The sequence below is a fragment of the Rhinolophus sinicus genome, chromosome 14, assembly GCF_057876585.1.
Source record: "Rhinolophus sinicus isolate RSI-liver-muscle chromosome 14, RSI-T2T, whole genome shotgun sequence".
In the NCBI taxonomy this organism is placed as follows: domain Eukaryota; kingdom Metazoa; phylum Chordata; class Mammalia; order Chiroptera; family Rhinolophidae; genus Rhinolophus; species Rhinolophus sinicus.
In genome coordinates this window covers 54,688,272-54,712,372 of record NC_142514.1, presented here as the reverse complement: position 1 = coordinate 54,712,372, position 24,101 = coordinate 54,688,272, and the positions used below count along the sequence as shown (strand labels likewise).

At 34.4% G+C, this 24,101-nt stretch overlaps 1 protein-coding gene across 3 annotated transcripts in view; it reads right to left on the bottom strand.

The window, feature by feature from the left end:
* The window catches only part of TNNI3K (TNNI3 interacting kinase), a 294,785-nt gene that overhangs the window by 259,332 nt on the left and 11,352 nt on the right, over positions 1-24,101 (bottom strand). For 2 of the 3 annotated variants that reach the window (XM_019743776.3, XM_074334949.2), the window contains exons 1-2: positions 8,899-9,028; positions 8,209-8,317 (exon numbers count right to left, since the gene is read on the bottom strand). In XM_019743776.3, coding sequence (XP_019599335.2) covers positions 8,209-8,317; positions 8,899-8,938 — 149 coding nt within the window. In that variant the 5' untranslated portion in view covers positions 8,939-9,028. Of the gene's footprint in view, positions 1-8,208; positions 8,318-8,898; positions 9,029-24,101 lie in introns of those variants that run through there. The other variant, XM_088791202.1, reaches the window with a different exon arrangement.

The following is a 24,101-nucleotide window of genomic DNA, read 5'->3' as shown; positions in this document are numbered from 1 at the left end:
CCACTGCTTTATTTAAAACACACACACACACACACACACACACACACACACACACACCCCAAATGGATGTCTGTTTAGATAAACTTGAAAGCATGAATTATATCTGTGACTTTTTATTCAGCAATCATTCCTTCGCTCACTGAATCTTAAACTGGACTTGGCCATTATTAAGTGACTCAGTATACAATCCTAAAGAGCTCCTTGCTCAAAACTGAGTTGCTGCCTGTTTCTTTTGTTCTCCTGAAATCTATCCTCCTTGAATTCATGCAACTTCTATTAATGCTACTAAACAGAGAATAGACTCCCACAATAACTGGCAGTCAAGTGCAGTTTTAATAGTACAATGTTTATCTTAACTTTAAGTAACAGGAATGTAATTTTTAAAATTAGAGTTACTTTGGGGATATATTTGAATCCTGACTCTCACTTTCCATTAACTTCTAGTCAAATGTTTCTGTTTTGATACATGCAATTAAAGTAGTCAAGATTTTAAAGCAATCATTACTAGGAGATGTATTTCATTTTCTCTTCTTTTGCCTCTTCTAAAGGAGCTGTATATGTCAAATTCACTGCCAACTGAGCGTCACTTATGTATTCTAATACACTACGCTCAATTTATTTTTTAATTTCCCCTTACATTTTTCATCACCATGCCATACTGTAACTTAACATATCCTAATGAGTTCATTGTGCTTGCTGGGGCATGAATGAAGCTCCTAATTAAAATGAAGTCACTGTTATGAATACATTTCTAACAGTAACTTCTGTCCTTAATCATTAAAAATGGTACTTCTGTACCCAAAGGTTACCTTCTATCTTGTAGCATAATGGACTCTTTTCTTAGCCTTTACCTTTTATCCAGGAAAGTATGCAGTTTTGTGATCCAATTAAACTTCTTTCTTATGACCTCATCCTTTCAAGACAATATCTGACATGACCACAAGTGGAAACTTATTAAATGTAACATTTGAACAGTTGGCCAAAAAAATAATACATCATTGTCCAAAATACATATATATATATATATATATATATATATATATATATATATATATATTTAATTAATTCATTGGCTAAAACTTAGGGAAAGGCCAAGGCAGTAGAAAGAAGGTAAGGATTTGTTATGGATCATCTAATTCCCAAATTGGTAATTTAGGTTTCAAATGGCTGATTGTAACTTCTTTTTTAGTTCTTTGTGGCTGTCCCTGATTTCTCCCCCCAAACAACAGAAAGAGAAAAAGCATCAGTAAGATCTGTTCCCAAGACATATCACTAAGAAATATACAGAAATGTATTTGTCTAATGTTTCCCAGATCAAATCTGCAACCTAACAACAGGAAGTTTGTTAATTAATTCATTCATTCATACAATAAGCAATTATTGAGATACAGTGGCAGATAGAGCAAGAATAGCTAAGGATGATAAAATTGGGACAATAAGTCTTATCTCATAGATATTGTTTGTTAAGCAGGGACTCAGCTCCCGCTCATCACACAAGAACACAGGATATGGTGAGGCCAAAAAGGAACAACAGAGCCATAGCTAGGGGAGTCATACCGCTATATTTTCGAAGGCAGCTGGTCGAGACACAAAAGTAGAATCAACACAATCCGCAATCCTTAACCGGCTTGCTAATCACACTTGCTACCCGCAATCCACTGTCCGCTTCTCTGACCACCAACCAAACCCCTAGCGTAGCCACGACAGTTATATTAGTGTCTAATGGCTAACCGGTAACAGTTGATGGCCACCCAGCCACAGCAGATGGCCATCTAATAACTGAGCCAGCACCTTTCCATGTGAGGCCAAGAGCCTGGAACTACTCTCTGGGACTCTGTTCCCACATTGTTATTGTGAGTTTAAATGGGTTAGACCTTGTAAGACTTTTATAAATATTAGCTGCTATAATAATTATTTCTACTACAGCATTGATATCGATTATTTTAACCTTTTTTTAATTGTTTTGCTTTGCATTTGAGAAGGAGAATAGGGAAGGAGAAAGGAAAAATGGAGGCAGTATGGGATAGGAAAAAAAGAATAGAGGGAGGATAAAAGTAGGAGAAATAGGAGTGATAAAAGTAGGAGAAGTAGGAGTGAGGTAGCAAGCTAGAGAGAGAGAGAGACGGGGGGGGGGGAGAAAGAGACAGAGACTAAGACAGAGAGAGATTGAGATCAAGCTCCTTCATAAGTGTTTTACAAGACATTCCTGCAAATTTTTATTCAGAACTAGTTTTACCTAGACCAAAAAGAGAAAAAAGGAGTAGAGATGTAGACAGTCTTTGAACAATGTGAATTATCTGCTTTTTGGTTTGAGGTCTTTTTGTTGTTGTTGCTGTTTGGTTTTTGCTTATTTGAGAATTAGCACAACATACTAACCAAACATGCCAAATAATACTTTTACTCTATTTTAATTTTAAAAGATGACATTTACACCCTCAATGTTTTAGTTAGCACCTTTATAGAGAATTTCACTCTTTTTAGTAGATAAGGTCAGCCAAAAATGTTTCTGGAGCTAGTCATTTTATAATAGCTAAAATTCTTAAAGTTCTGGTAAAGTAGGTTTTTGGAAGCTATTTCATTTGGAGGATAAGTATCGTGGACTGCAGCTCGGCATAGAGGAACTTTTCGGGGAGAAAATAAGAAGGAAGGTGCATCTCAGAAAACCTCCTCCCTTTCTCTCTCTCTCTCTCTCGCTCTCTCTCTCTCTCTCTCTCTCTCTCTCTCATTTCCTCTAAATATTGCAACTGCTCTTCCATGGAACAAAGCATTCTTTTGACTATTTTTGTTCATTATTAAACCTAATCAATTTCAAAGTGAGATATTATCATTATAGGCCAAGGTATCTCTACCTAATGCAAAGATAGATTCAAAATGAGAAAAAAATAGGGTTCTTTTGACTATATTGACAAGTCATGGCATTGGAGAATTATAACTTCTCTGGAATAGAAGTTCAAATTTCATATTACAGATTTAAGCAGATTAAAAAGTAGTCGTGATAATGAAATTAGCAAAACATAGTTCTAAAATGTCTAATGACTTAAAATCATGTTGAAACAAAAGAGTTTAATTGGAAACCCTTCAAAAGTTGCGTGTGGAGAGCCAGTATGTAAGTGTTTTTCAAAGATCATGGAAGGGTACATGTATCACCAGCATGGGGAGTGGGGGGCATAAATATATCCTTCTACTCCCACATCTAGGGACAGTTCTAATACACAGCAATCGTGGAGTGTCACGGGAAAACTGAAAAACTTTCAAAGATAATTCTGATCCATACCTCTTTCCCCTCCCAGGTTGGGTTGAGAACCAAGATCATGAAAGTCATACATTTTGTATTAGGTAAGCTGGGTACAATCCCAGAACAATCCTACAAATTGTGTAATCTACTTTAAGCCAGTTTAATTTGACTAACCTCATTTTCTTCAGGAATAAAATGGCAATTGTAATACCTACCTGAGAGGGTTGATGATTAGTTTTTAACTAACATTTTTGAGAGTTTACCATGTGCCAGCCACTGTGCTAAAGCACTTTACTTATATACATTTAGGATTATATGAGCTAACACATATTAAAATACCTAACACATGGTGGGTACTAAGTTGTTAGTTTGTTTTCCTTTCAAGCACTATACAAATAGGTATTACAGTAAAAGAAATAAATAAAGTAAAATAAGACAAAGAAGTTGCCTTTAGTGAACACATGTAATAGTGGTCAGACAGACCTGTAAATGGACAAAAATAACACCATGAATTGAGTGCTATTATAAACATAAAAATCAGAGATAGCACAGAGGAGGGAATAATCAAACAATGGTACTCCGAAGCACCCCTTCTGTCTTTCCTTCTTCTGCCTTCTCTTTTTCCTCATCATTTCCTGTTGCCCATCCATTATCTCAACAAACATCCAAATGTATGAGTGAATGCAAATTTATTGTGGAAGATGAAGGAACATTCCATTTCCATTCCTCTTCTGTCTCATATGAAGCTCTTATTCCTAAGGTGCTATAAATTGGCATAAGCAAGATAATGGTTTAGTTCCTTTTGTCTTTTTAAAGTTTAATACTGTATAGCTATGCATTATGTTGTAGATGAAAGCTTTATCAGGAGACTGTAGTATATTTAAGCTAAAAGAAGTCTTGATGCACTATGGTGTGGAAAATCTCTTAATGAATGGACTTAGTATCTACCATAAATACCATAAAGAAACTTCTCATCGAATGAAAACAAAACAAAAACTCACAGAAAACAAAAACAAAAACAAAACAAAAACAGACAAACCTGTGTTTACATCAGTAATCCTCTACCTGTTAACTCCAGTGTTAATTATGGTTTGAGGCATTTTATACAGTTTTACTGCTATCTCGTGTTTACAGTAAGCCTGATATTAGGCAGAATAACATAGTTGTTCATTACAGAAGTACCCCTTACAGTATGCAAAGCTTGAATAAAGATGAAAAAAAAAAAGGTTTAAATACTTACCTGACACCTAGATACTCATTTAAATGTGATTTCATACAATCTTGTATTTAATCTTCCCAAATACCCTTAACATTTTGGTGTGTGAGTCAATGAGTAAGATAATTTATATTCTCAGCACTCCATTCTTTTCTTTCCTTGTCATCCATCATTTTATTCTAGAGAAAAGAAAATCCTCCGAAATCTGCCCTAGGCACCATTGGCTTTCTTCCATGATGATGCTATCTGCCTGGACGGAATCAGACATAGCAGCTTTTGTTTGTTTGCTCCCTTGACTCCATGTAGTTCATACTAGTTGCCAGTTTTCTGTTCACATGTTCCTCATTCCTTTATTGATATCACCCTCAGGCAGAGTTCTCAGAGCAACTTGGATTATCTTTCTAGATGTACAGTTTTCAAACTTTAGCATAAGTATAATTTTTTTGCATGCAAAACAGTTACCTGGGTAGCTTGTTAAAAACTCAGGTTTCTGGAAGTCATCCTCAGAGATTCGGATTCATTTGATATGGGGTGGAGTCATGGAACACAACATGTTAGCACGCACTGCCGGCTACTCTATTGTAGGAAGTCCCTTAGCCTTTGGAAAAACATGATTCTGGGATCCGGTAATCCTCTCCTTAGTTTCATTATTCTCACCTCTGGCTAACTGGACATTTCTGTATCTACCTGAATGGCTTCAGCACCAGGTTACCAGTCTTCCTCTCCACAAATTGCCCTACCATTATTCTCATGGAATTTCACATTCATTTTGATGAGCCTTCTAATTCTCTATCCAGAAGACTCTTCACATCCCTCCTGAGCACAATCTTTAAAAGTTAGATTTCAGATTTTCAGATCATCTGGAATTGTTCTAGCATTTTACATTTTCACTTTCGAAAACATCCTCTTCATATAAAACATTTTATCCTAACTTTCTCACTTCCTAACTTTTAATAAATTATTTGTTAACCCCATTTGATAATAAAGCCATCAGTCTGCCCAATAAGACTTCCCTTATTTATCCAATGAATCACGATCTTAGAAACCTCTGATTATTCAATGTGTATTGTGTGTTAGGCCCTGTACTCAGCATTTAATGGACATCGTTTTGCATATATCTCGTGAGGTTATTGTTAACCTAATTTTACAGATGCAAATGAGGCTCAAGGAGATTAAGTAAAATATATAAGGCTACATACTGTGTAAATAGAAGAAATTGGATTTAAAACTGTATGACTGCAAAACTGTTACACCGACTGACATAGCTTTCTTATTCAACTTACATAAAATGGTCGAGACAGTTTTTCTTGCCTCCACTAGACTTTCCATGGTACGTATCCATCCTTGTCTATGTATGTTTATGTAAGTATATAAGTTTATTTATCTGGAATGCTTTTCAAAATTGATGACTGAATCAAGAACTCAAATCTTTTTTTATACGTGAAAACGATTTTGTTTTTCCTTTCACTTAGCACTTGTCATAGACTGTCTTCTGTGAATTATCTATTGATACACATGTGTTTTTCCTCAACCAGATTTTGAAATCCTGGAGCAAGAAGCAAGTATAGTAAGAAAAGCTCTCTCTATGGAGTCAGGCATTGTTACAAATCACAGTTCCAGCATTTCTTGACCATGTGGTCTTAACAAGATACAATGTCTCTAGTCCTTAGTTTATTATTCACCAAAAATGACATTTTCTGTCATACATGGTCATGATGAGGATGTGTCTAGAATAACACCTTAAATATAACTGGCACGATAAATCCTGAACTATCATCTTCCTGACACTGATTCCTGCCTCTCACCCTAACACTAACCAGCAAAGAAGGAGTCATATGTATAACGCACAGTGAGAATTGGGTGAAGTCAGTTACAGCAGGGGCTGTAGAAGCAACGGCTTGGTGTTGATGTGCTATGAGAAAATAACCTGCATGTCAAGCCCACTGCCAAGATTAGTCCTTAAAGGGATGTCTGCTTAAATTAGCCTCAGCAAATTTACACAGTACTTCCTAAATTCAAAGAAATAAATATATAAATGAGTGAATAAATAAAGTTTTGACTACATAAAGTTGAGGAAAATCTCTTCAATTTAATTACATTGCATTCAGCATATTTATCTGTCAACAAGAGCTAGAGGACTTATGATGAAGTTCTATATTCATATCTCTTTTCCCATAAAACAGATATGTGTGTATAAATCTATCACACCAAAATGCCAGTCACATCTCTACATTTAAATGTTTGTCCATAACTGAGCATGTGATACTACTTACCAAAGGCAACCCAGTATCTACCCCTAAAAGTTGAAAACATTTATCAGGAAAGATATACATACCCCTATGTACATTGCAGCATTATTCATGATGGCCAAGGCATAGAAACAACCGAAGCGGCCTTTGATAGATGACTGGGTAAAGAAAATGTGGAACATATATACCATATGTGGGATATAAAACTAAAAGCAACAAATGAACAAGACAAACAAACAAACAAAAACGCATAGACACAGACATTTTAGTGGTTACCAGAGGAAAACGGGGGAGGTGGGAGGTAGAAAAGGGTAAAATGAGTCAAATATATGGTTACAGAGGAGATTTCACCTAAGATGGTGAACACATAATGCACAATTCAGATGATGTAGTATAGATAGAATTGTACACTTGAAATCTATATAACTTTTTTAATCAATGTCACCCCCAATAAATTAAAAAAGTCAACCTAGGGTTTCTCCTCATGAGTGTCAGTGCTGAGTTAAACATCTTGGCCTAGTAACAGAGAATCAACTATTTCCAAACCATACATTGAACATTTGTAAAGCCTTTATTAACCCACTGACAAATTTCATATAACTATATTATACATGGATTTTATTTGCCATTATAAGAGCTTCATATGTTTGAGATATCTGAATTTTTTGAAAAATATGTCACTTGGTCATTGCTTTACACTTGTTTTCCAAGTAAAACCCACAGAGTTCTTTGTCAAGAGTGCATTACAAGAATAACACAGCTATAAGTGAACATGGCTAATTGACCTACTGGAACTTTTCCTCAGTCAGTTCAGCTAACATACACTGAACTTCCAAAATGCATCTAGTTTCTCAATGCCAGATTCAATTTGTCCAAAAGGTTGCTTGTGTATATAGGGGTCCTGCTCCTCTTTTCTGAACATTTTGTGTCTTCCAAGGTTGTAACATTGTGCCAGATTATTTTTCTCTTGTTATCATGGACCAAAACCCACTGAAAGCCTGAAGCCAATATGACACATTGTTATATGATTTTTCAGGGGCAGAATGATACTCAGTTCCATTAAGAGATAGCCTTTAGATGTCAAGAGAACAGAGGGTGTGTTAAAATTGGACTTAACCCTAGTAGTCCAAAGAAAACAATGTTGTCAATAACCTACCCTCATTTGGGAAGAGAGTCTTGCTGTTTGTTGCCAGCATGGCTTACAAGAATGATCTGATTCCAGAGAAGATTATTTGGAGCAGCAACAGCTTGCATTCAAAGGCTATCTCTTAGGTTCCCCTATTTTTTAAACTTTAGTGACAGGAGCATGTAAGTCATATTTTAAGATGAGTTATTTACGTTTTCGGGGATATATAAAGGGTCAAGAAGGGATACCCTTACATTCTAAGACTTAGAACACGACTGGTTACATCTGAGGTTATTAGGGTTTGTGTTTTTAAATATATAGAGACATGTCTAAAAACAAGATAAATGATGAAGACACTGATACAAAAAAATAAAAACTTTACCCAAATATGTGCCTTAGTTCTGTAAGTTCTTTTTCTTTGATTTGCAGGTCATCTTCTAATCTTTCTGTTATAATAACGTAAGATTCACTGACCTTTTTCTTCCATTCATCTAAAAAAAAAAAAGGGATTCATTCATAGCTGTTTTGCAAAGTATAGACATACATCATAATATACAATTAAACCTGTTTTTTATTCTAAATTCTACAATAATTTAAAATATTGCTTGTGAGTTTAAAATGCAGATGTTTATATTTAAAATGCAATCATACTGAATTGTAATTAAGAACCCATTTGATATAATGTATTTACATAGAAGGATATATTTGACTTATTTCATTTGATTTTATTGCATTTTAATTATAGCAATCTCCAGTTGCTTGAAAAGTATTTTTAGGTTTTAAAAACTAGATACTTAAGATGTAATTCTAAAATCTCTATATTCATCTGTATTACACATTTCTTCTACACCATTATACCTAGGAACTAACATACTTTTGTAAGAAATCCTCTGTTTTCTCTAAAGATCTTTTAGAGAAAAATAATTTGAGTTCAGATAATCTTCACAACAATTTTGTATAATACACTGTCTTACCTTCTGTGTGAAAATTAACAGATATTTCAAGGAAATGTTAATTATCTACAGCCACTATTAAACCATGTTACATTTAAGGATATAAGATAATTAATTACCAGTGCAAGTTTGGGTTGGTCTAGACTTATAATTTCCCATCAGTTACAAGTTTCTTCTTTTCTCCAATGTAGTTCCTCACACTACAAGATTCCAAGTTCAAGTGCAGTGACAGTCCGGTTGAAAAATACTTTGATAGTCTGGCTAAAAATAAGCCTACTGCCAAATGGAATGTCATGCAACAGTGACAAAGAACAAAATAGTATGTACTTACAAGGGTAAAATCATAAAGGGAACTGATCAGCCTGCTTAAAAGAGCTGTATTAAAAATAAATGGCAAATGTTTCAATAGTATTATTTGCCTCCATCAATTGATTACCTACCCCAATATGCCTTTATGGACTATTTCTTTAGTAGGTATATCTAAAAAGTGGTTCAGTTACATCTGAGACCCACAAAGAGCTATTAAAACTACCTAGATCTTCTTTCAGGATCATTTTCTCCTGAACCAAAGTCATGGCAGTTGGAAAAGAGTGACTGGTGAGAGAATTATCTCTCTATATAAATAATGGAAAGCCATATCCTATTTCATGATTTCATGGTACTAATAGAAATGCTTATAAGTTTTGTGTACATTAGAGCTACAAAATCATATTTATAAGAAGAAATGTTCAACATAGACCATGATTTATTTCTACTTTATTATGCTGACCTTAAGAATCACAGATGATGGGGGCGGCCGGTTAGCTCAGCTGGCTCAAGCGCGGTGCTCTTAACAAGGTTGCTGGTTTGATCCCCAGGTGGGCCACTGTGAGCTGTGCCCTCCATAACTAGATTGAAACACTACTTGACTTGGAGCTGATGGGTCCTGGAAAAATACACTTAAAATAAAAATTTTAAAAGTTTAAAAAAAAATCACAGATGATAATCTAAGACACTGAGTTAGTTCTACACATAGCATTTCATAAAACAATAACAAGAAAAATAAGATTATAAATAATAAGACTGAATGCTTGCTCTATGCCAGACACTCACACGATCCTCCAAGGTATATATTATTCCCATATTATGAGGAAGAAAATCCAAATTTGCTAGTAGGTGATGGAGTGTGGAATCATTTCTGATCTATATGATTCTAAGGTCCAAGCTAGATGTCATTATTGATAGATCTTCTATAATTCCTCTTTTTTTCATTTCCCATTTACTTCATGAGAGCATATCCATAATTTTATTGATATAAATTAACTCAGGGTACAATGTAGATAGAATAAAAGGGAAACAAAGGAACAAAGCTACCTGATTTTAAACTATGTACTTCTTTTCTATACTGTAATTATTTCTACAAAGTGTAAGTTTTAATGAAACCTGTATAGATTTCATAATTACAGTTGAATGTTCAAATAACTGTTTCTTTTTGAAGCAAAGGTTTAGACTCATTTATGATTTCCCACAACTTTTTTCTCAGCAAGATAGTTTAAGGTCCAGGGGGAGGGCTTCCATCCTGATCAAGTGTAATTGTAGAAGTAGGTGTCTGACTTTCTGGACACCTCTGTCCTCCCCTGGATATAACTCTCCTTATTCTTCCGGGTACATGCTGCCATGCTGTTGATGTCTGCTATACTTTTGGGGACTCTGTTTATTTGGCCCATGTATTCTACATTTTCTTTGTTTGAAGACTAGCCATCTTCAGTTACATCAGCTTCCTTTCAGCACTTGTGTGACCCCCATCTCCTCAGGAAAGAAGTCTTTGCTTTCCCCAAGAGTGGGCATGCCATCAGGACCATAGACTTAGGCACCTGACTGACTTCCTCAAAGCTTCCTTGTACTAAACACCATACTAGATAGTTTTCTTTTAAAGGCTAGCAATCTCCCAAGGCTACAATGTGGAAAATAATTAACAAGCGTAATTCACAAGCTCTCTCTTCTCTCCAATTTCCTTAGTACAATCCGTGGTTTTCAATACCTTGAATCCAGAGGGAGAGGGATAAGAGGCAGAGCTCTAGGCCTTCTTGAGGACATCTAACCTTATGTATTTTCCTGATTTCCTTTCTTATGTCTCTCCCCACTATCTCAGATCTTCTGCTAGTGTATTTGTGTGTGTATGTGTGTGTGCATCATCGCGTCAATGAAAGAAAATCTAGTTCTTAAACCATTTTTCATTGTTTTCTCCAATTTCCTTTTTGGGACATAACATAAAATTAATATACTGACTTTTAGGATTTTTCCTTTTGATTCTCAAAAACCTTTTTACTTTCTCAAAAAGGCTTGTTCTTCCAAATGAAAGTTTTAGTGTTCAAAGCTACTATTTCTGCTATGGGTTTGAAAATCCAGATGCTGATCTCAAATGAATTTTTCCACACTCCGAGGAAATAAATTTTGCTCAAAAATGGGAGGAGAGTAACATAAAAAATGCAGAAAATGATTATCTTAATATCTAAAGTATTACATATTGTTGAACTAGAACAATTTCCTAGTTCTAAAGGAACAATATCTTTAAGCTCCTTTTAAGAATGTGAGTCTAGGTAACGCATTGAGGGCAGTGGATTAATCCTCCTTGGTGCCTTTAGGGAGGTGAAACCAAGGCTGGAATAAGTAAATGATCCAGGATAACACTCTTGTTTTTATCTCTAAAGAATGCTGGCAACAGATTAACAAGAGAAACAAACAAACAAAAAACTCATAGACATGGACAACAGTTTAGTGGTTACCAGAGGGTAAGGTGGAAAGGGAGTGCTAGAAGAGGGTAAAGGGTCAAATATATGGTGATGGAAGGAGAACTGACTCTGGGTGGTGAACACACAATGCAATATATAGATGATGTATTATAGAATCATATACTTGAAACCTATATAATTTTACTAACCAATGTCACCTCAACAAATTTAATAACAAGAATGATGGAGAGAATCCATGTGGAAGGAGGAAATATTTTCCCCAGTACTCAGTACATTTCTATTAAAATTACTTCTTTCTACCTTGGGTTGACCATATGTTCTAAACCGAATTCTACTCATCCCACTTCTGAGACTTCTAGTAGTATGGAAAACATGTTATGTCATATATTATTAAAAAACACAACTTAATTACAAAAAGTGATCATCTTCTCAAACTTTAGTAAAAGTAAATGGCACCTGAAGGCACTTTGTAAAAAAATTAGAAATCTGGGCTCTAGCCTCAGAAATTCTGATTCCATAGATGGGGTTTGGGTCCAGGAATCTGAATTTTGTCAGACATAGCCTAGTGATTCTAATGTAGATGCTACTTGGGGCATTCTTGGGGGGAAGGGGCATTGTTTTCAGGTCATTCAAAGTGAAATGCCAGTTTAGCTGAAGGTTTCTGAGCTTCCAAATTCCATGAAAGAGAAGAGACAATTGGAGTAAAAAGAAAAAGGAGATTGTTTCATTCTCAAAGAGTTCTATCCTGTGTTAATCATTGGGGTAATAGACGATTTGGCTGCGCACGTATATTCTCATATTTTAAAAGTGATTCACGAAAAAAAAAAGTGATTCACGAAAAATGGAAGCAACCAAGATGCCCTTCGATAGAAGAATGTATAAACAAACAAATTGTTTGTATAGCCATACAGAAGAATATTATTCGGTGAAAAATGAAATGAGGTAGCAAACCAAGAAAAATCATGGAAGAACCTTAAATGAATATTGCTAAGTGAAAGAAGCCAGCCAAATAAGGCTACATGTGATATAATTCCAACCATATGACATTTTGGAAAAGGCAAAACTATGGACACAGTAAAGAGCTCAGTGTCTGCAAGGAGGAGTAGGGAAAGGGGAGGGATGAATAGGCAGAACACAGGTAATCGTTAGGGTAGTGAGATTATCCTGAAAGATATTGTCATGGTGGATACATCACATGCATTTGGTAAAACAGTACTGTAAAATGTGGACTTTAGTTAATAATAATGTATCAATATTGGTTCATCAATGGTTAACAGATGTATCCAGACTAACATAAGATATTAATAATTGGGGAAACTGTGGCACGGTGGAGGAGGGGGAAGGAAGGAGTATATGGGAACTATGTACTTTCTGCTCAATTTTTCTATAAATTGAAAACTGTTTTAGCAAAAAACATCTATAAGTTTTTTTAAATTAAGGAAAAATATAAAACAAGAAGTAAATATGACCAAAAATTAGTAATTCCTTACCAAGACCACACAAATAAAACCAGAAATGAAAGAGAAGTTATGACAGACACCACAGAAATTCAAAGGATCACACAAGAATACTATGAAGGGCTATATGCCACCAAATTCAATAACCTAGAAGAAATGGACAAGTTCTTAGAAATACATAACCTTCCTAGACTGAATCATGAGGAACTGAAAAATCTATACAGACTGATAAACAGTAAAGAAAGTGAAACAATCAAGGAATATTTACAACTTATAAGGAAAAGCCTTCTCTAAGGAATGACCATTGCAAAATGTACATAAACATATTCTAATACTCCTTCAATCAGCCTAATACATTCTTTCTGAATTCCTTTATTTTGGGTTCATGATTTATTTATCCCAATCTACACTTGTGCATCTGCTATTTGTATTTTATACTAGTCTCCTCATAAATATTTCAAAGGATGCTTTCAAGATGAAAATGACAAAAATTGACCATGATATTTCTTCCATCTTTATGATTCCAACAGAAAAATTATGAAGAACATGTATCCCATGAAATCAAACGAATGTAATTGGAACAATTCTTATCACATTTAGGAGTGTGAGTTCATTTACACTTAAAACCTAGATCGTTCTTACACTTTAAATGAGTTTTTAGCAATATGTTCTCAAGTTCTAGGGAAGTTTAGATTTTCAATGTGTTGCATCTGGTTGACAAGCAATTAAGAGAATAATTGCTTTAAACACAATAAGCCAGAATTACTAATTAGCATATATTAAGGCTTTTTTCCTTCTTTTTAGTAAACATTAAATTACTTATATTAAAATAAAATTATTTAAAGGAAAATTGAGCATTGTCTAAGGTGTCTACAACTATTCAATTTAAACATTTCTTTGATTAATTTCTTTTTAAATACTATATTTCTGCATTTAAACAAGCATAATTTGTAAGATTCTTATTTGTCAAACAAGTTTCATTTTTGTCCACTGGAATATCTAAATTTATACTATGTTAGATGGAACTATAAATCACCATTATGAATCTGAATACTGTTGAGGTAATATTAATATTAATCTTAAAAAACGAATAGGACTTGAGAATATATAATGAAAGTAAATATGAAAAAGTCAATAGCACAGTAATTTAAACAGGTGTTCTCAGTATCTCTAACTGTGAGAGTATATTAAAGAAAGAAAAAAAAAACTATCTTGCTATTTTTGTTTCCAATGTATACTACAACTGCAAATGCAAAGATCTTAATGCTTGCTGTGCCTTCCTTTGTTGCTGGGTGAACATAAAGTAAACTTTATTACAGAATTTAAATTAAACAGTGATGAGTCATATCTGGGTCATTCCCTAATACTTTCTTTTTCCAAACTGATAGGCTTCTTTCAAATTGTCAGCTCAGCTGCTCATTCGTTGATTGATTGATTTATCCATTCAATAAGCATGTAATGTACTGAGCAATCCAAAGAGCTCACGGGGGCAAGTGCAATAAGGCATTTGTCCTCTGATAGCGATATACATGAATGGTAATGAGTTGGTGCATCTAATAAGACTTAGATTCAATCAGAAAAAAAAAAAATTCTTGAGGCATTAAAACCTTCAGAATTATCTAAACTTCATGACTCAGGCCACTTCCATTCCCCTTTACCCTTCTTTTTACCCCTAAGAGCCAACTGGCCTGCTAAGGAAATACCACTGTGTTGTAATTATAGTTCAGTTAATAACTAATTATTGTCTTTGGGCAAATAACAATTCCATGCCTGAGGCTTGTCATTTATAACAAAATAAAGAAAAAAATGGGGGGTGGGGGGAGGAGGCAAACAAAGTGAGTTCTACTTACATTGAGTTATTTTCATTTACCAATTAAATTATCCACTTGTGATTGTACCTCAAAATGAAAACTAATTTGATGTAGATAGGACAAATTATTTAAAGGTTCAAAAAGCAGACCTGTATAACATGTGGTTGTTAGAGCCTGCTGAGTGATTCCTTATGACCAATTTTTTGCTTAATCCCTCCAAGCAGAAACAATCTTAGTAAGCAGTCTGTCCAAGCATAGTTATCATTATTTTTGTTACATCTCCTCCTAAACCATAGTGGAAGGATGGTGACAGTGGTTCTCATGACATTTGCTTTATGCTCCTCTCCTGCCATCCTGTATTATATTAACATCAGCCTTTGGAATGTCCTCAAAGATTCTTGATCTCCCTTCTGTGCACATGGTTTAGTGCAGCATCCCACCAATCAAAACTGACACTGATTCAATTGGATAAAATGTGCTATCCATTTTACAGTTTAGTTGTGGGAATACCCTGGCTCTTTTCACTGCCGAAATTTTGTAGTACAGATAACATGGCATAAACTGAATATATATTTTTTTAAAAATAGATTGCTATAATTAAATTAGTAGAAAGCTATTGAGGGTACAAAACTCAACTTCTACCCATAGACTCATTAATGGATCAATATATTTGATTGGGTGAATCAACAGAAAGTCACAGTTGGTAAGGGCTACACAGCTTTCTGATTCCTTGCTGCAGAAGCTATTGTCTCTAACGCCAATTATTGGGGTTTTTGTTATATCAAGTCATGCTTCAGAGCATCCTGAATGCCACGCAGCCTTGGGATAATAAACTCAACTTAAGTGCTTCCAATTTTAGAGCCAACAAATGTCCTAATAGATTTTTTATTTTATTAGCATCCAAATATACTCTTCTCACCCTGTATTCAAGTTTAATAATCTGTGTACGTGTGTATGTATTAAAAATTTTGTTTTTAATTAAAATTTGTGAAATATATCCATACATTTTGGTACAATTTTACTCCCCTTCTTTAATATGGCTTATTAAGAGTAGTCTATAATTGTTGTGAATTTCAAGACAATTTGTTTTCACAACATGTAAAGCACTTTTAGAAGTTACCACTACATTTGAAATAAGTGTGTATTGTACTTTCCTAGTCCGTAATAAGTAGAGTGATTGCCTCTACTATTATTGCCCTTATCTCCCATGAAAAGGTGTATAGCTGTATTCCTACTTCAGAACCTCTGAGGAGTCTTTACCAACTCCATTAACTATTTTGACCATTTCCTCCTTGCTGTTCACATTGTAACTAATACCCTGCTTTGTTTCTTGAACCCATAATTGTGGTCACTTGAGCTTCATACTATTGGAGAAAAATGTGAACGAGTAGATTTAGCTCAGTCTAAAAACCTTAAAAAACTATTATCAATACTTCAGAGGCTTGTTCTGAATTACAGAGTGGTAGAAGGTGCACACTTCCTTCTTGCCCAAGGATCCCCACCTTTCCCATAGTATTAACCTTATCATTTAAGATCACACCCTCCTGAGTTCTAAAGCAAATGATACAAAGATGCTTCTAACTCGGTATCTCTGATGCCTAGGTGTATTCAGTCATTGTGGAATATACTGGATTCAATTTCCAAGTCTTGAATCTAATTATTTAAGTTGGTCTACTATGTTATACCATTTCCTAACTGCTGACCAGAGTTTCCCAAGTTGAAGTCTAGGTCTGATTACACAAACAGTTACCTAAAACTGTCTTCATATTTTTCTACTCCATATATGCAGCCAGGGGAAAAATGATGAAGCCTGTGCTGAAGGGATACCAGGCATTTGGAATTTGTGAGGGCCTTTGGTAAATCAGAATGAGAGATGAATACATGTTACCACATTGGGGTTTAGCAAATTAAGTCCATTGCCATCTTTCTGAAACTTTCATTTCCTTTCATGTTGAAAGGCATCCAATTCATTTATAGTTATAATAGTTAACTCATTAAATAATAACAATAGTTATCTATGGATCCTCTAAAGACCACACTTCCTCTCTTTGACTCTTCCATGATACTCATTTCTTATAGAATCTGAATATGCACTAATCCACAAAATAATCTTGAGATGATATATCAAGACTTCATTCTTTAACTTTATTAAGAGTGGCTATTACACCTGCTCCTTTTTGATGACCAAACATATTTATATTTGTCAATTATGTACTAAAATTATATGTATATACACATATATATGCATAAATGCATATATTACATACATACATACACATATATACAGTATAGCTATCTAATATATATATATATATATATATATATATATATATATACACATATATACACACACACACACACACACACACACACATATATTTCAAGAGCAGCAAGAAAATAAAACAAACTGATAACACCTAAGTCTTACTCTAGGTTAAACCTATATAACTGCAATACCTACTTCTATCAAAGCACCTAAGGAAGACAGACCTAATGTTTTTGTCTCTCCTGTTAGGCTGGGAGCAACTTAAGAGCAGAAATTATGTCTTATTCATTTTTGTATTCCCAAAAGCCTAGCATAATACCTGACAGATATATATGTAAACTCAATTGTTTTGGATTGAATTGAATTGGACTAAACTGAACCAAAGTGAATTGAATTGAACCAATTGAATTGAGCAGAATCAATCCCTTCAGTAAGGCAAATATTACTAAGGTCTTGAAAAGAAGTAAAATGAGTATAGATGAAGGCATAACCAATTCTGCAGACGAAATACTAGTATTTTGAAATTTCACACAAAGATAATTCAAACAATTTTTAATCTTTTATTTCCCTCATCTTCTATTTAAAAGTTTACCTATATCATAAGAGGTTTTTGCATTACTTGGCATTACTACTAGCATTAGTCATTTACACAAGTTATGTGATAACCTAGCAATAATTTACAAATCAGACCTTCAGGGAGCTTTGAAAAATGACAATTACCAGGACCGATTCATGATCAACCAAATCAGAATCTTCCGGGCTTAGGGCCTTGAATTAGGAAAAAGCAAAACAAAGCTCAAAAAGTGATTTGGACACAGCTGTTCCATAAGTGTAAGGCAGGATCCTTGTCTGTAAATAATTTATAACCTAATTTGATACTGGAAAATATAATTAACTCTACAAAGTAGCTCTTGATGAGTGTCAAGAGAATGGTGCAAAAACCACATACTACATACTTTCAGAAGAAGAAAGGGCTATATTGGAAGGATTTTTTAATATACCAGACTTGAAATAGGTCTTGTTACTTGTGGAGTTTTTAAAATCTTAGAAGGAATAAAAATAATGATTTAATCCGGAGCATATGATAAATTGAGAGCTTGGACACTATTTAAATCTTTATATCACTTCAGAGGGTTCAGACAAATTATTAAGATACTGTTCATTAAAATCCCTATCATTGCTCTATACATAAAACAAATTAAACAAAACTGATGGGACCAAAGTAATTTAAACTTCATCTTCGATTTTTTTTTAAGACTAACAATTGATGAGATTAAGTTAGGCAAAGTCATAAATAACAAATGACAGAAAAATTACACAAAGTGGCAGCAATGGTAGAAAATAAGAACAGGAAAGATAGTAAGCATTTCAAAAGGAAAATAAAGTCAAACTGAGAGAGCTCAGAAAAGTTAAAAAAAACATACTTATTGGAAGAGAAACACCTGGGGAGTAGCAAAAGTCAGTGTTCTATCAGTGAAAGAAATATGCAAATTACATATGAATTCATGGTACATTAATGCAAGAAACACACTGAAGAAAGTTAGTAGTTTAAACAGAGGCATCATTGTATAAATAGAATCACAAACATTTTGCTTATAAATCTATTAAGATTACATTTGAAATGTAGCATTCGATGTGGGACACTTACTTCATTAGTGTAATGAAAGAAAGAATAAGGAAAGAAAACTTTTCTTAGAAATGCAGGAACGGATTATGAAATATTAATATATTTGTCCTGGCTAAAGAAAGTAATTGTATATATTCTCTAAATACTCCTTAATAATCTCAATAAAATCTCCTCGCTATCATTACTGAATGAACAGCACATTCTGAACCACTTAGAAGTTTTTTTTTTTGTTTTTTTTTAAATTTCAATTTTCAAAAGGCTTTCTAATAAGTTTTATCAAACCATTCCAGACTCTCATTGCCCAGTGCTCCTTGGTGTTCATATATCTTGACTTTTGGTTTAGCGCAGAACAGAGTGAGCTGGGAACGAAGCTAGAACGCTGTCCGATTTTTATACTTTGCCCTATGTTGAGCTTTATGCTTAACTAGAAAATTATATTCTGTTTTTATTTACTGGAAAACTTTCAAGAAAGTTTCATTACTTTAGCTAATGTCTGACTATGGGCTATAAAATATGCATTTATGTAAGTATTTTGGTTATTGCTGATGTTATTTTTCTGCTAAGAGCCATGAAAGAAAAGGTTTATGCAGTATAGCTAACTACATAAACACACTCTTTTTACTCTTTAAATCAGATTGATATAATACTATCATATGTGGCATCATTTCTATATCAATAAAAAAACCACCTGCAACTGAATATTTAGTTCAGCACAGATGATGATAAAGACAAAAAGTAGCTATTCATGTATAAACAAAAACATCTTCCAGAAATATGTGTTTAGATAGAATATAAAACAGGATTAAAACACTAAGTTTTGAAATCAATCTAACTTTTTTATTAAGTGTTATACATATGAATTTTTAGAGACATGCAAATTATTTTTTAAAAAATCTGCAAAGTTGAACTCTCTTTATCAAATGCTAGTCATTATTGCTGAAACCTCCTTATTATAGATTCCTCATATTTCACAGACTACTGGGAAGGAACCATATTTATTTTGCTCTTAGTAATTCTCAAATACACATGGAATCAAAGCTCAACCCAAAATGTGGTTAGCATCGGACACCTGTTATTCCTTGATTCCTTTCTAAAACAAACTTATTAGGAGTCCCTGCTATGATGATGGTGCATTTTGTGCACTTGAAATAAATAATGTACAGGAATAATTCAAATGCATATTCAGTGGGAAGCCATCTGGCTCCATGTGAATTTATGAATATTTTAGCTTGCTCAGCTAGTTAAAAGTAAAATTTTGCACTTGGGATTATCATGTAGATTTATGACACTATTGTAAAAAAATTTTGCTTTTATAAATCAATGATTGACACATCTACTAAAGCATAGTTTCTTTCATCATGGGTTGAGTCTACTTACACTATGTATAATATTGCTTAGTTTGGAAGTTATTATAATTCAACTTGAATTAGAACATGCAGTGCTTTATTAGAGTAGTTGCAATAAAAAGAAAATCTTGGCATTGGGTTGGACTCTATAGGTTATTGTAGTGGACACTGACGTGGCACCCAGATCTTTCTTCAATGAAGGGCTTATTACCTCATCTACTGGGGGTGCTGTCAGCCCATTCACGAATTACCTCAGCACAGAGCTATCTTGCCAAGATACTCCTTCCCAAAGCACCCATACCCAATGATGACTGATAAGTGGCATAAATCGGGGCCACTCAGCTCCAACTCAGGACAGCACTAAAGTGCCATTCAAGCACCAGAACTCCTCCTGCACTGTCATGGGCCTGCAGCACAGGTTGACTTTTCCTTTCTGTTCAACTCAATTATTGTCCCAAGGACACTCCTGAAGAAATACACTGCATTTTAACCTCCATCTCAGATTCTGCTTTCCAGAAAACTCAACCTTTATCTAACAATTATCTAATGCAGCTATTATCTAACCCTATCATTTACCTTAAACAACTCCTGGGAAAACTTTTGGTAAATGTCTTCCGGTGACTTTGCATAAACACTTCTGGTATTAGGAAGCTTATCTCATAAGGCAACCCACTCTATTAGTGGACACAGCTATTTCTAATATTGTATAAACATTTTCTTCCTTGTAATATCTGGAACCATACAAAACTAACTTCATCATCCTACTGATTTAATCATTAATGAATTAAATGACATTCCGATGCATGCTCACAATTTATGAGAGAATTATATTTTTAACATTTTTAAGAATAATACTTCAGTAATTAGAAATATATATTTGAGAGTTGATAGCACACTGATGTATGAGGTCTGACAATTCCATTTGCAAACTTGTTGTAACAATGTCGCTAACCTTTTTTGATATCAGAGGGATTATTCATTATGAATTTGTACCAACTGGACAAACAGTTAACCAGGTTTACTATCTGGAAGTGCTGAAAAACCTTCGTGAGAAAGTCAGACCACCTGAACTTTTAGCCAACAATTCATGGCTCTAGCATCCTACAATACACCAGTTCACACAGCACTTTCTGTGAGGGAGTTTTTAGCCAGTAAGCAAATAACTGTATTGGAACACCTTCCCTACTCACCTGATCTGGCCCCCAGTGACATCTTTCTTTACCTGAAGAGAAAGGAAATATTGAAAGGAAGACATTTTGATGACATTCAGGATATCAAAGGTAATATGATGACAGCTCTGATGGCCATTCCAGAAAAAAAGTTCCAAAATTGCTTTAAAGGGTGGACTAGGTGCTGGCATCAGTGCATAGCTTCCCAAGGGGAGTACTTCAGAGGTGACCATAGAGATATTCAGCAATGAGGTATGTAGCACTTTTTCTAGGATGAGTTTGCGAATGTAACTAACTGTCAGACCTCAAGAATGCATGATATCCCAAAGGAGTGAATGTGGATAGAGAAATCTAAGCCCAAAGACCTGTGACCCTCCAGTGATACAAGGTAAGAATAATAATGAGGAACAAGTTAAGGAGACGTGAAAAGAGTGACAAATGAGTTAGGAGAAGAACTAATATTGTGGGGTTCTTGAAACTAAATGAAACATGCATTTCAAAGGAGTGATCAATCGAGACAAATGCTGCTGAAAAGAAATAAAGATGAGAACTAGAAAGAGTACTGGATTTATCAAAATGGAGAGCACTGGGAATTCTCAGATGAATAAATTTAGTGGAGTGGGGTTTGGGATGGTGGGTAAAGCTTGATTGAACTGGGTTGAAGAGTGAATCGGAGTAAGATATTGGAGAATGGAAGTGCAGATGATATATGTTCTCCAGGAATTCAGATATTTGGGAAACATTTTGAACATCAGAGGGGCTTAGAATGGAGATTGAGCTAATGCTGCCTATATCTAAAGGGGAAGCAAAACTCCAGCTAACATCTGATTACATATACTAAATATGGAAAAGGTGAAAACAAACAAACAAACAAACACTGTATGTGGTGAAGAGACTGCAGACGATCACCAAGCAAAACTTCACAGAAAAAGATGCACAGAATATTAGAAAATAGCATAAGTCATCCGTCTAAAAGGCAATCTTCAGGAGAGCAAAATGAAATATAGATATCCAATCACTGAAGCAAGGTTGAGATGGCCACAACATTCCTTTTTCCCTCAATGCTCAATACAACTCATGGTCAATCTGCTAAAATACATATATTTCATTTGCAGTCTCTCTGCAAATCTCCCTTCATGCACAATTACAAAAATCAGATGATAGTTTATTACTGCACATGAAAAGGTGTTACACTGCATTAGCCTAAGTAACAGTAAATGGTAGCTTAAATAAGGGTTGAGAAAAGTGGATGGGTTTTGGTTGCGCTTCCGTGTATGGACTGTACTTACTGAAGAATTGGAAGAAAAGATGAGGGAAGAGTATGTGAGGCTTCAGGGATGACTTCTAGGTTTTTGCCTTGAGCAATTCGGTGGATGATTGCAGTATTTACCAGATGGAAAAACTCATCAGGACTGATGGGAAGAAGATTAAGAGCTGTCTAAACAGAGATGTCTACTGGAGTGTTTTCAGTAAGGGAGCGGTATGAAGCAGACAGGTACATAAGCAAAACAAGAATTCAGTGTTGAATGGACTATGATGGCTAGGAAAGATAACTTCAAAAGCATTGTAAATGAAACAGAGTATTCTGATGATACAATGTGGCTAAAAGATGTTTTATTTTTGTTGTTGTTTATTTATTTTTATCTTTTGTGAAATTACAGCATGTTTGTAGTCTAGAGATATGGGGAGACATAGATTGCTGATATCAGAAATATGGATAATTTTGTAATTCGCTCCTTCTTTAGGGAACTAATGGCAAATGCCTCCTTTGCTTCTAAATATCAGCAATTATAAGAAAAAAGAATTTCTCTAAAACTACATTTTCTCCCTCCATTCTCATAGGCTAGCTTCCACGTACAGCTTTTGACTTGACTGGAAATGGTTAATTAGAAACTCTATCAACTTTAACCAATTATAATGAGTGATGATCTTTCTTATTAAATTTCATTAAAAATTGATCCCAGTGATATATAAGTAGTGAATTTTATAAGTTAATTTATGACCTTGTCAGTTGCCTGTATATGTAAAATCTGCACCCAGACCACACGTTATGATACTTATTTCTTTGCATACTAAAAGTTTTCTAGGTTTAGATTTTATTAAAAATGTTTAAAACTTCTCTGAAGAACAGCATATTAGTGAATATAATTTACTTTTTCAGCCCCCAAGGCCAAAAATAATAGGAAAGAAACCAATCATGTAAAACTTCACTGAGTAGTACAACAGTTCTGAACTTGCAAATGCAAGGAACACTTACTTGATTTTCAGAGTTGTGTTTTAAAAGATTTTTGCCTCAAGATGTAAATGCTTTAATTCTTTTCTGGGCAACTTGATACTCTTACAATGAAAATTAACTTGAACCATCTGAATGTTCTGCAGAGGGAAAAGGATGGTTACTAGTGAACAGAAGAAATTAAAACAAAACAAAACAAAACATTTACATTACTTAGCTACAGTGTTCATTGTAGCAAAGATTTTAAGAGCTTTTATGGAGGCTGGAGATTCAACAAGCAGATCGGTAATACACCATAGAACAGTGCCCAAAGAATATACACATTAGAGTTTAGATTGTTTCAGTGATGCATTGAAGCACAATTGGAGGGATATAATTCTGGCACCAAGAGCTGAGAAATGACAGTAGCAGATGGATTGCACCAGTCTGCAGCAATCAGAGATAAATTGCTCTGTTTGAATGGTTGAATTTTATACTTTGGAAGGCCACTAGATTCCTGCAAGCCAGAGGCTTCAAAAGATAGACTATTTGTCCAACGAGCCCAGGAAATATTAAGTCTGTTAGTTTCAATCATTTATTTGCATGGGCAATAATACCCTTGGGATGAACATCTTTAGACACAAATGTCAATAATTAAACCGCTTTACAGGTGAATGATAACAGTGACTAATTCACAGTCAC